The sequence below is a fragment of the Mastigoproctus giganteus genome, chromosome 2 (assembly GCF_048544385.1).
Source record: "Mastigoproctus giganteus isolate SK-2022 chromosome 2, ASM4854438v1, whole genome shotgun sequence".
Taxonomy (NCBI): Eukaryota; Metazoa; Arthropoda; class Arachnida; order Uropygi; family Thelyphonidae; genus Mastigoproctus; species Mastigoproctus giganteus.
The window spans coordinates 3,685,335-3,698,772 of record NC_143576.1 but is presented as its reverse complement, the minus strand read 5'-3'; the positions used below and the strand labels follow the sequence as shown (position 1 = coordinate 3,698,772).

The 13,438-nt window shown below is 35.7% G+C and overlaps 1 protein-coding gene across 1 annotated transcript in view; it reads left to right on the top strand.

Annotated features, from left to right (window-relative positions):
* The window catches only part of APC7 (anaphase-promoting complex subunit 7), a 168,973-nt gene that overhangs the window by 91,784 nt on the left and 63,751 nt on the right, over positions 1 to 13,438 (top strand). Inside the window, exon 9 of the mRNA XM_090390334.1 lies at positions 11,580 to 11,668. Within this exon, the coding sequence (XP_090246460.1) occupies positions 11,580 to 11,668 (89 nt within the window). The remainder of the gene's footprint in view (positions 1 to 11,579; positions 11,669 to 13,438) is intronic.

The following is a 13,438-nucleotide window of genomic DNA, read 5'->3' as shown; positions in this document are numbered from 1 at the left end:
AATTAAAATGCACTGGGGTCTTTTTTTTTTTTTTTTTTTTTTGTTAGTTGTTGGTGCATCAGCTTCTGTGGCCATAATGCACCTCCCAAAGTTTTTGCATTTTCCACTCTGATCCAAGCCCGAGGCGGGATTCGAACCCGTGACCGAACCCGGTTGCCAGGCAGGCACTTTAGCCACCCGGCTAGCCCAGTCGGCACAACACTGGGGTCTGTCTTGCTTCCTAGATTTAGGCCATTTGTTGTCTCAACCTTCTTTGTCATTTTTGAATTTTTTGTTAAAATTGGATTTAAATGCCTAACCTCCTTTGTAACTTGGTTACAGATCAACTTATACCTATTATAGGCTTCTGTGTCACATGTTAATTTATATGTATCCCATGCATTTTTCTTCTCTGCCATATGTCTCATTAGTTCATCTGACATCCATTTAGGCCTGAACCTTGAACAATATTTCTTAGTTGGTATGTAAAGCCTAGTAGCTTCCAAGATAAGTTCTTTGAATGCTTCCCATTTTGAGTTTGCTGTTGGTAACATCATCAGTTGGTCCCACTGTATAGAATTTAAATACTGTCTCAGACCATCGTAGTCGCCTTTATGAAAGCAATAACCCTTCCCTTTATCCCTGATGGTAGTTACCTCCTTGAGTAAATCCCACTTCAGCACACTGTGATCATTGCCACCTAGTGGTTTCTGTATCTGCAGATTCTTAATGCATGAAGAATCACTACTGATAATCAAATCAAGAGTATTGCTCCCTCTAGTTGCCTCCCGAACATGCTGATTTAGAAAACAATCATCCAATAAATCCACAAAAGCCTTGCTAGTGTGTGAGTGATCAACCCACAAATTCCAGTCAATGTCTGGGAAATACAACAACAAAAAAAAGAGAAGTATAAATGGCTTAAGCCTAAAAATAAGTGAGATTGATCTCAATGCTATGTAATTGAAACTCTGTCTGTCTCTCTCTGTCTGTCTGTCTGTCTGTCTGTTTGTCAAAAAATTCATGGACTAGGCTGTAAATAACAAACAAGTGTATATTAGCATTAGTAGAGGTATATGATGCAAGAAGCACGCTTATGCAGTATCATCTAAAAAAAAAGAAAATCCCATTTCACCCATCCATTCACTCCAAAAGTTTGTCCAGTTCTTCCTTGAATTTATTTAAGCTATCAACCTCCACAACAACAACAAATGGAAGTTTGTTCCAGCAATCACCACCTTCTGACTAAAGGCAAATTTCTGCACATCTGTTCTGTAACTGTCTTTCGTAAATTTGACTTTATGTCCCCTTCAGATTCTTAATCTGAGGAAGAGGAAGAATCCCATCAGCATTGAGCCTGCTGAAACCATTCAAGGCCTTATACACCTCAATCAGATAACCTTGCAGGTGTCTATTCTCCGGATGCTGCAATTTGCAAAACTTAAGCATTTCTTTGTAAGAGCACCCCCTTTGTTGCCCTTCTCTGTACTCCTAGCAACTCTATATCCTTCCTAAAACGAGGCCTCCAGACCTGTATGGCCTGACCATTGTGTTATACAAAAGGATAATCAACTCATTATCTCTGCTAGCAAAATTCCTGTATATCATTGACAAAACCTCGTGACCTGCTCTGGCAGCCTGTCTGCACTGCTCAGAAAACTTCATATCTGACTGCACAATTACCCCAGGTAGATCTCTTTTATTTTCCACTACCCTGAGTGTAGTACCACACAGATGGTACATTTCTCTGGGGTTACTGCTACCCATATATATATATATATATATATATATATATATATATATATATATATATATATATATATATATATATATATATATATATATACATACAGTCGCACTTGGTTATAACAAGCATTGGGAGACTGACAAAATTTCATCGTTGTGACCATTACTTGCTATATCAGTGATGGCGGAGACGAGTAAATCCCTGCAGCTGTTAAACAACGAACACTTTATATCAATAGTGAAATTATAGTAATCTTAACACTTTATATCAGTAATGAGTTAAATCTACCTCTTATTTTTTTAAATTCTCAATAAATTGATAAAAAGATAGATTCAAAAAACATAAGAAATATTAGAGAGAAAAAAAATAATATAAGTATATACCTACATATTAATTGTATTAATATGCTTGTATAAACTACAATACACTTAATATTAAACACAATTTATTTCTCTGTAATTTTAAAACCATACACTTAATACTAAACACAATTTATTCCTCTGTAATTAAAAACAATACTATTTAATAATAAACACGATTTCAATTAGTCTTTATTTATGAATCTTAAAATTGATGTTTGTTTTCAAGATTTCACTTTGATATTTCTTAAGTTTCTCCTTAAAACACTCAGTGTGTTAAAAGTCATTATTTGCCTCAGTTCCTTCAAAAAAATTGACTAATGTGTCCATTGCATCTTTGTGAAATTGTCAGCACTGATTTTGATTCACTTTCAGTTGTCATCATATCATCATCACAATCATCGTCGTTATCATCTTTGTTGAGCACAGCATCTACATTGCCACTCTCTGTAGGAAGACTACTAGTTAATAAGGTGTCATAGACTCATTCAAATTCATCGATGTTATCCGTATTAAAACCTACAACATTGTTACATAGCAACCATTTGGATAATGATAAGTTGTTTTCTTCGTTTCCATCTTCATCTACAGTTGAAATTTGATTTCTTGAAGCAATTCGATATTGTTGTCGAAGTAACGTTCCACGCATCATTCAAAAAATTTATAGCATCCAATATTGATATATACTTGCTAAGTTTCTGTTCTCTTTGACTGATCAGACGTAGACCTTGAAATCTTTTATAAAATCCTTTCAAACTCTTGATTACACTTATGTCCATTGGTTGTAAAATTGATGTCGCATTGGGAGGCAGAAACGTTAGCTTAATATTGGACAAATTTTGAATCTGGGGATGTGCAGGACAGTTATCAATTAACAATAAAATATTTTTCTTCTTTTTGAATAGCTCCTTATTTCAGTTATATACGTATTGCCGAAAAATATCCGAAGTCATCCAAGCTTTCTTGTTTGCAGCGTAATCCACAAGAAGTTTCCTTACGTTTTTGAAACACCGATGTTTTAACAATTTTCCGATAACAAATAGTGTTTTTTTTTTTTTTTTATCAATTCCTGTCATATTTGTGCATACGAGCACCGTCAGTCCATTCACTTTCAAAGTAGTGGAAATACCACCATTCAAATATACATCTATTTATTTGAAAGTGAATGCATTGCATGACTTCTCCCTGAATGATATTCGTGCCTTTTCACTCTCTAAGTTTATTTTCTGTATTATTATTAATATTCATTTTAATAATCATTAATAATTGTAACGCTACACCATTTTCTCTGCTATTGTCTATGACATGTTGCTCTCTCATATTTCTTTCAGAATTTTTCTCCAGTTCACATTTATTTATTTTATTTTTTTTTGTGTTATCTCAACTATAGAGGGCTTCTATGTCCTTTTCGCGTAGCTTTTTACTGAGCAACTCCATAGTCATCATGGCTCTCCTGCTGTTTATGTTCCATTTTTACTTACTCACCTTGATGAATTATTTTCTTTCTAATGTAATACATTTTGGGCAACTTTGACGTTGCATAACTTAACAGGTATTTAATTGTTTTCTCCTGTTCGCTATCGTTATTTACTTTTCGGCTTTTTTGGCATCGTATTTTTGGTATTCTAAAATATAACACAAGCCAGTGGTATTAGTTTCTACTTCTACTAACACTCTCACAGCCAAGGCCCTCTCTAAGAGGGGTATTTACACACCTAGCTTGCCTAGTAGCCTTTAAACTCTTTTCCTTTTCTTTTCATCTTTCTGCTTTCTATTCTTCTTTCTTCCGTCCGTTGAACTATTAGTGCAATACGAGGGCGATTCGGACATTCCTACTTTTCTCATTCTTGCTATTTTTGCCTCCTTTATTTTTATTACCTTTTTCTCTCCCTTACCCTGCATTATTTCCCATTTCTATTCCACTGCTTGTTACTTTTATAATACATAATATCACCTTTTCGTCTTTTTCAAAACACATTTCAAATAATTTTTTCAAAACTTTTCATCCTTTAGAAGATTCAGAATTTACATTACATTTTATACTTTTAAGCCATGTACATAAAAATAAGGCTTTTACACTTTAATTTGCTCTAATTTAATTTAATTACATACACTGCGTTGGGGCTACCTTATGTTTTTGGAGGTTTTATCTTCCCTCCCCCCTCTTTTTTTTTTTTTTTTTTTTTTTTTATATATATATATATATATATATATATATTTTGTTATATTTTAATTTTTCCTCCATCAACATAACTTTGTATAGAAATGCAGTGTTTTGGTACATGATCAGGTGTAGTCCCCTGATGAAATACCTGATCCATGTACCAATTTTATTTAGTTTGTATCAAAAGATTTTTTTTTTTTCCTATTTACCTTTCCTACCACCCTCATTTTGATGCTCACTATTATTTAACATTGATTAATTTCTTCTTTCCCTTTCAGCTCATGTACATATGATTGGTTTTTAATTCAGCCTTTAATTCTATATAATTTTTGATGATGCTGTAGATCTTACTTATTATTTTCCATCTTATTATGAAGTGGAAGTGGTTATTTTTATTTATTTATGTTACTTTTTTTTTTTTTTTTTTTTTTTTTTGGCTGATGCTGCATAAGCTTGCTTTCTTGCATCAAATGCCTCTACTAATGCTAATGCTAATGCTAATGCTAATTATTTTTCACTGCATAAGGACCACTGTTATACAAATCTATTGCATTGCAGGGCAGCTCGATTAAAGTATTGCTCTGTCATGGCATGTGTTTAGCGTTCGAAATGCAGCGATTCTCTGACTATTATTGGCCTTGTGGTCCTCCAATGAGTGGGGCATAATGGTCAGTCTATTTTATTTTTTATTTTATCTTTTACTTTATTTTATTATTTTCTGTTATTTTTGTTTATTGGTCATGTATCGTTGTTAGATTGCATTTCTACATTAGTGATATTTCACACAATTCGGAAACCGGTGCCATCAAGGGGTCACCATTAAATTTCTTTGTATTTGGCCTTCATTTTCTAAATTATTTGAGCATTTCTCCAACAGTACCCTCTTCTTTATATTTCCCCACTCGTTTCCTTGTGTTTTGTGCTGCTTTATCTGTTATGTTCATTTTAACTCTACTAGTTTGCCACACTACTGGCATACATTTTATTTTATTTCATTTCACTTTACCTTTTATTTAAGTTACCGTATTTCCCCATGTATAAGACGCACCTTTTTTTCGAAAAATTTGGGGTCTAAAAACTGGGTGCATCTTATACAGTGGTTGTAGATTTTTTTACTTGCATTTCCCGCTTGTTGTCTTTGCTCTCATTGTTTCGCACTTGTTACCGGTATATTAGGTTACGTTTTGCCATGTTCTGCCCAGAAATGGCTCAGAAAAGATTTTCGTACAGTGCTGAATTCAAGTTAAAAGTGATCCAGTTTGCAAAAGTGAATGGAAATCGTGCTGCTGAACGTAAGTTTGGTCCTCCTCCAACTGAGAAAACAATCCGAGATTGGCTACGAGAAGAAGAAACCCTACTGAAAACACCACGGCAGAAGAAGAAGAAGGCCATTAGAGGCAAGTCAGCAAAATGGCTTGATTTAGAGAGGGAATTGAAGATATGGATTGAGGAGCAAAGGGCAATTGGAATTCCTGTGTCCACAAAGATGGTTCAGCATGAGGCAAGAAGAATTGATGAAAAAGAAGTTACTGATTTCAAAGGAGGACACAATTGGTGCTTCAGGTTCATGAAACGGAATGGACTAAGCATGCGTACACGCACCAGATGCCTGAAAGCTATGAGCAGAAGGTCCTTGAATTTTATCGTTTTGTCATTCAATGTCGGAAGACATATCAGTTTGAGTTGGGACAGATTGCAAATTGCAAAAACAGATTGGACAAAGTCCCCCTTCAATTTGATGTCCCAAATAACTGTTGATAAGAAGGAGGTGAAAACTGTAACTGTGAAGACAAGTGGACATGAAAAGAGCCATTATACAGTTGTTCTAGCTTGTTGTGCCGACGGAACCAAGCTGCCTCCTATGCTGATTTTCAAACGCAAAACAATGCCAAAAGAAGACATTCCTCGAGGAGTGATTGTCCACGTTCATGACAAGGGTTGGATGGATCAGGATGGGATGAAGATCTGGTTTGAGAAAGTTTGGAGCAGGAGACCAGGTGGGACTCTTACGCAAACCTGCCCTATTGGTGCTTGATCAGTTCAGGGTACACATAACAAAAAATACAAAGAAGATTGCTGCAGAGCAAAAAACAAAACTTGCCGTCATACCTGGGGGCTTGACATCCCAGCTCCAACCACTTGATGTCAGCATTAACAAACCTTTCAAAGCTGCCATGAGAGACGAATGGAACCAATGGATGAAGTCTTCTGGGGACAATTAGACACCAGCAGGAAGAGTGAAGAAACCAACTATAGGAGAAGTTTGTACCTTGGTGAAAAGATCCTGGGATAATATCAAGATTGAAATCGTTGTCAAGTCATTTAAGAAGTGTGGCATTTCAAATGCCATAGATAGAACTGAGGACGATGCAATATATGAAGACAGTGATTTGTCATCAGACACAGATGAGGACAAGCTAATGGATGGGAGTTTTGACAGTGATGAGTTGTATGAATTTTATGATGAATAAAACTTGAGTTCAATAATTTTATGTAATACATTTTTTTTCAAATTTCGGGCCCCAAAATTAAGGTGCATCTTATACATGTGGAAATTGGTAATTACACGCAACTTGTTGTTGTTTGTGCATTTTTGCTGCCACTGATGTCTGCTTTACTATTTTTATTATTTTTTATTTTATATTTACTTTTTCTGTTTATTCTTTGATTCAATTGGATTTAATTTTGATTATATTTATATAGGCTATAGTGGGTGTCCCCTTCAGAGTAGTTCAATTGGGCCTCAACACAATGATTCCAGTAAGTTTCTATTTGCGAACCACTGTTCCAAAGGTGGACCATTTGTTGTTTATGATTTTCATAAATGACATCAGTGAAGGGATAAAGGGCATGACGTAAAAATTTGCAGATGATATAAAGATTGGGAGATGATATAATAATATGTTAATGGCCAATGCCAAGCAGCACTCCTTCAGGATGACTTGAACAGGTTTCAAGAATGGTCGGGAAAGTAGCAGCTATGTTTTAATGCATTAAAATGCAAGGTCTTACATTTGGGAAATAGCAACTCCAAAATAAATTATCACTTGGTGGGATTGAATTAAAAACTGTAGAAGAAGAAAGGGATGTGGGAGTTATGATATGAGCAGACACAAAGTTTTCTGAACAGTGTAAACAGGCAGCCAGGAAAGTCCAAGTTGGTCTGTTGATTTATAAAACATTATCCTGTAGAGATAGGGAGATCATAATCCTACTGTTAAGGCAATTGTAACACAGCATGTAAAATACTGTGTCCAAGTATGGAGACCTCACCAAAACCAAAAGTTCCGTTATGATGGGCCATATATTCAAATCACAGGGAAAGGGATTTAGACTAGATTTTAGGAAGGTTTCTTTTAGTCAACAAGTTGTTGACTACTGGAACAAGTTGCCCCTGCAAGTAGTTGAGGCTGATAGTGTGAAGAAATTCAGAGGTCAAAAATGCAAATTATGCATTTCCCTCTTCACCTACGTGAGGAGGGAAGTGCATAATTTGTATTTTTTATTTATTTATTTATTTTACTTTGCATTATATAGCATATACTAATACTAATATATGCTATCAACTGCAGCAGCCTTTATTCACTTTTAGGCTCAAAAGTTTTTATAATAAATAATCTTCTGAAATTGCAATATCACTAATTTTATATTTTTCCCACCTTCATTCCCACAGTTTCTCCTCAGCACAAAGGGTCTATTTTCATTAAATATTGGTGGAAAGTACCTGTTGAATTCACATGCAGCATCAGGTGAGTCATCTAAGAGTACTTAGATGACCCACCTAAGGTTTTTTGTTGTAGTTGTAGTCCAACTATAACGACTTTACTCCTTTGAAACATCGGGGTTCTTTACTTTTGCCTATTACCAAAAGCTTCAGTTTTTCATTACCATGCATATTTGCAACCAAGAGTGTAATTTTTTCCGTACTACTATTTTTACCACCTAAACATTTGTCATGTTTAAAAGTCAGTGTCTTGTTTGGCAAACATTTAAAAAATAGACATGTTTCATCAACATTGAGTATGTCTTTGGACTCATAGTCCTCCATTGCAGAAACTTGCAGTATGGCATTAAGGGCAAGTTGCTGCAATGGATAAAAGGATGGTTGAGTGGGAGACGGCAGAGAGTGGTAATAAATGGACACTGCTCTACATGGACTAATGTTATTTGTGGAGTCCCCCCCCCAGGGTTTGGTTCTGGGCCCATTGTTGTTTTGTGTCTTTATCAAGGATATCATTGAAGGAATATCAGGCTTAATATCCAAGTTTTCAGATGATACAAAGGTTGGCAGGGTTGTTAATGATACTAAAGACAGTATGCTACTGCAACAGGATCCAGAAATGTTAGGCAGATAGGTTAAGAAGTGGTTTCAGTTTAACATTTGTCAATGTTAAAGTGAAGTTTAACATTGACAAATGCAAAGTACTGCATATAAGTAGCAGTAACCCAAGAAAAACATGCCAACTCTGTGTTACTATACTCAGGGAGGTGGAGAATGAAAAAGACCTGGGGGTAATTGTGCAGTCAGATATGAAGTTCTCTGAGCAGTGCAAATGGGCAGCCAGAGCAGATCATGGAGTTTTGTCAATGATATATAGCAATTTTGCTAGCAGAGACAAGGCGGTGATTATCCCTTTGTATAAGGCAATGGCCAGGCCACACCTTGAGTACTGTGTACAGGCCCGGAGGCCTTATTGTAGGAAGGATGTAGAGTTGCTAGAACGGGTACAGAGAAGGGCAACAAGATTGGTGAGAGGAACAAAGGGGTGCACTTATGGAGAAAGTCTTAAGTTTTGCAAATTACAGTGTCTGGAGACTAGGCACCTGTGAGGTGATCTGATTGAGGTGTATAAGGCCTTGAATGGTTTGAACTGGCTCAATGCTGACGGGATACTTCCACTTGCTCAGATTAAGAACCTGATGGGGGAATAGATTCAAATTGAAGAAAGACGGTTGGAGAATAGATGTGCAGAAGTTTACCTTTAGCGAGCAGGTAGTTGGTTGGTGGAACAGACTTCCATCCTTTGTTGTGGAAGTTGATAGCCTAAATAAATTTAAGGCTCAGCTGGACAGGTATTTGGAACAAATGGAGGGGTGAAATGGGAGCGTGTTTTTTTTTTTTTTGGCTGATGCTGCATAAGCTTGCTTTCTTGCATCATGTGCCTCTTCTAATGCTGTTTATTAAAGATATTAATGAAGGTATATTAGGCTTAATGTCCAAGTTTGCAGATGATGTAAAAGTTGGCAGGGTGATTAATGATAGTAATTATGGTATGCTACTGCAACAGGATCCAGAAAAGTTAGGCAGATGTGCTGAGAAATGGCAGTGGAAGTTGAACATTGACAAATAAAAAGTACAGTGAATTCCGGTTATTTGGGCCACCGGTTAATCAGGGCAGCCGTTTATTTGGGGAAAATCTGAAAAAACAGAACCCACTCGAGTAAATAGCCAGGGTTTACTTCGCTTAATTGGGACAACATGCCATTAAATCAGGGCAGGAGACCGCCGCACTGGAAATTACTCTACAATTGTCTCTGACCGAACCACGTGGTACGGTCGGATTTCTGGAGGTCACAACCAAAAAACAATTAGTAGTCACCTATTTATTGAGCTTTTCTGCTGGTGCAATATATCATAAACAGATAGCAAGCTCGATCTTATTGAATTCGCGATAATACTGACAGCTGGAATTCTGTGGGTTATTATGGTGAAATGTGTTTACACTTCCATGAAATCTTCAATCATATAAAAAAATTAATTTTCTGAATCTTCTTTTCATTCCTATTTTTAAAGCTTTGTAACTTGTTACTCCGTTCTCACTTGCACATATCATGTTACTTGCAATTTGTGTGTGCCGTGTTCTTTGTTATTGATTTATTATCTTTTTACTGTTTTAAATTTTAACCCACACCCACAAATGTGAGTGAACAGAAATGTCAACTAGTTAGTATGTGCATATTACAGTACATATTAATTATTCCAATTATCATGTATATTCTTTGGATTTTCATGTATCATTTAATTTTTTAATTGGCAAGGTAATAAAGGGTAAATTTGTGGATAATATTCCTCCTAATTTTGCTAATTATAATCCCTGTTTAATAGGATTTGATTGTACAGTGAACCAATTGTAAAGTGGGGATCCATTGTATTTTTAACTTTTTTTTTTTACATGAAACTTCGGATAATTGGGGCAACAGCTTAATTGGGCCAAAATGCACTAGTCCAGATGTGTCCCAAATAACCGGAATCTACTGTACTGCAAATGGATAGCATTTACCCCAGAGTAATGTTCCAACTGTGTGGTACTACACTCGGGGTAGTGGAAAATGAAAAAAGAACTGGGGGTAATCGTGCACTGAGATATGAAGTTCTCTGAGCAGTGCAGACAAGCTGCCCAGGACAGTTCATGGAGTTTTGTCAATGATATACAAGAATTTTGCTAGCAGGGATATGGAGGTGATTATTCCATTGTATAAGGCAATGGTCAGGCCATATCTTGAGTTCTGCATACAGGCCTGAAGCCTCACTTTAGGAAAGATGTAGAGCTCTTGGAATGGATACAGAGAAGAGCAATGAGATTGGTGAGGGCAACAAAAGTTGCTCTTTCCAAGAAAGTCCACTTCTGTAAATTGCAACATCTGGGGTCTAGGCACTGGTGAGGTGTTTGAGTAAAGCTGATGGAATTCTTCTCTTGCTCAGAGTACACACGAGGTAACATAAATTCAAATTGAGGATAGTTGCAGAATAGATGTGCAGAAGTTTGCCTTTAACCATCAGGTGGTTGATTGCTGGAACAAACTTTTGTCTGATGTTGTGGAAGTGGATAGCTTAAATAAATTCAAGGAAGAAGTAGACAAACTATTGGAGGGAATAGATAGGTGAAATGGGAAGGGATTTTTTTTTTTTTTGGCTGATGTTTTTTAAGCTTGCTTTCTTACATCATTTGCCACTACTAATGCTAATTATTATCCCTGCGTAGGGAGGCTCAATATTTTAATAGGTAAATGGTTATATTTCAGTGACCACTGAATGTATAAGATCTGATAATGCACTTTAATAACATGATAAATAAACTGCAACACTTGTCAGAAAAAATATGTGAGAAACTACTATGTATGTTAAATACTGATACTTTTTATGTATATAATATACTGATACTTTTTATAATATATATTATAGAAAAAATATAGATATTTTAGAATTGTATGGAATCTGTTCAGTGATAATCAAAAAATGGTATTATTCATCAAATTTAATTTTGATTACAGTTAAAATTTTCCATGATAAATCCTTAGAGGTTGTTTTTTTTTTCTATATTATTTTTAGGCACATAATTTAGATCCGTTACATACAAAAGGGATGGATATATATGCTGCCCTTTTGGCTAAAGACAAAAAAGTGAAAGAATTAGAAAGGTAAGCAATTACTTAACCCTTCTAAATATCCTCAAAGTTTTTTTGGTTTTATCATAATATCCATCTGGCTGATCATTGCTACTGTAGATTTTAGTGTTTTGCACCAACCTTACGAAAATATAAAAACACAAAGGAAACTGGACTTTTAGTAACTGTGTTTATAATAAATTATAATAACCTGTATTTACAATAAATTTAACTTTACGATAAACTATACATATAAAATATTAAAATCTGCTACATTAAGAACAATAAAATGCATTAAAATATACTAAGTTAAAAGCGATAAAAAACCATAGCTTTCAAAGGCTCCAGCCTTCTTCTTCAGCGGTATTTTCTTATTCTGCAGTACATCTTTAAATATCAGCAGGTTCATGGTACTCATCACGTGTTTCATTCTCACGCGTTCCGTTCTCTTGCATTGTGGAACCGGAAGTGGCTTGAGCGGGAGTCATACGGAACCGTTCATCCCTTCTGAGGATAGTGGCCTCAAACAGGGGATGAATCCGTGTACCTCTATCTCTATTAATGTTGATTGTAGAACAGATCCGCAAACTCTCGAGCCACTTACGGTCCCAGAACTTATGCGCCCGATCGGTGATGATAGCATCGTCCGGGGAGATCATTGTTTTAGATCTCTGCTTTTATTCCTTATTAAAGAATATTCCTTATTAAAGAATAATTTCTGAATTTTTTAATATTATTTTAACAGTATTTTGTTAAACTATAGTATTAATTTCTTAAAAATAGCTTTATTTAGTTGAATATGAGGGAGTTCTGTTTATTTTTAGTTTCAGCTTAGGCTTTTGCTCTGTTAGCAAAAAATAAATGACTAAAATGTAATAATAAAATAAGTTTGTACGTACAACCTTTTTCCCTTTTATTATACTCTTCCAACTGTCAGATGGTACTTAGTATTAGCAGTGGCAAATGATGCAAGAAAGCAATCTTATACAGCATCAGCCAAAAAAAAAAAAAACTACTTCCCATACACCTGTCCCTCCCCCTCTAATAGTTTGTCTAGTTCATTGAATTTATTCAAACTACCCGGTTCTATAATACCAGATGGAAGTTTGTTCCAACAATCATCTAACTGCTGGCTGAAGGTAAACTTCTGCACACTATCCTGCAACCACCCTTCCTCACTTTGACTTTATGTCCTGCTTGTGTGTGTAGTCTGAGCAAGAGGAAGGATTCCATCAGCATTGAGCTTACTCAATCCATTCAAAGCCTTGAACACCTCAGTGAGATATCCTCACAGGTACCCAGTCTCAAAATGTGAAGCATTCAAAAAATTAATCTTGGAAGCTACTAGGCTTTTCATACCAACAAAGAAATATTGTTCAAGATTTAGGCCTAAATGGATGTCAGATGAACTAATTAGACATGTCACAGAGAAGAAAAATGCATGGGATAATATAAATTAACATGTGACACAGAAGCCTACGATAGTATAAGCTGGTCTGTAACCAAGTTACAAAGGAGGTTAGGCAGGCGAAGGCAGATTATGAGAAGTCTTTGGCAAAGGATGCAAAGAAAAACAGCAAAGAGTTCTTTACTTATGTAAACTCTAGAAGGAAGGGGATGAATCAGATTGGTCCACTTGATATCGATGGCTCAACTGTTGATGATCTGTGTTGGGTCCAGTGTTCAGTGTTGGGTCCATTGTTGTTTTCTGTATTTATAAATGATATTGATGATGGTATATCAGGCTTAATGTCCAAGTTTGCAGATGATACGAAGGTTGGCAGGGTTGTTGATGACACTAAT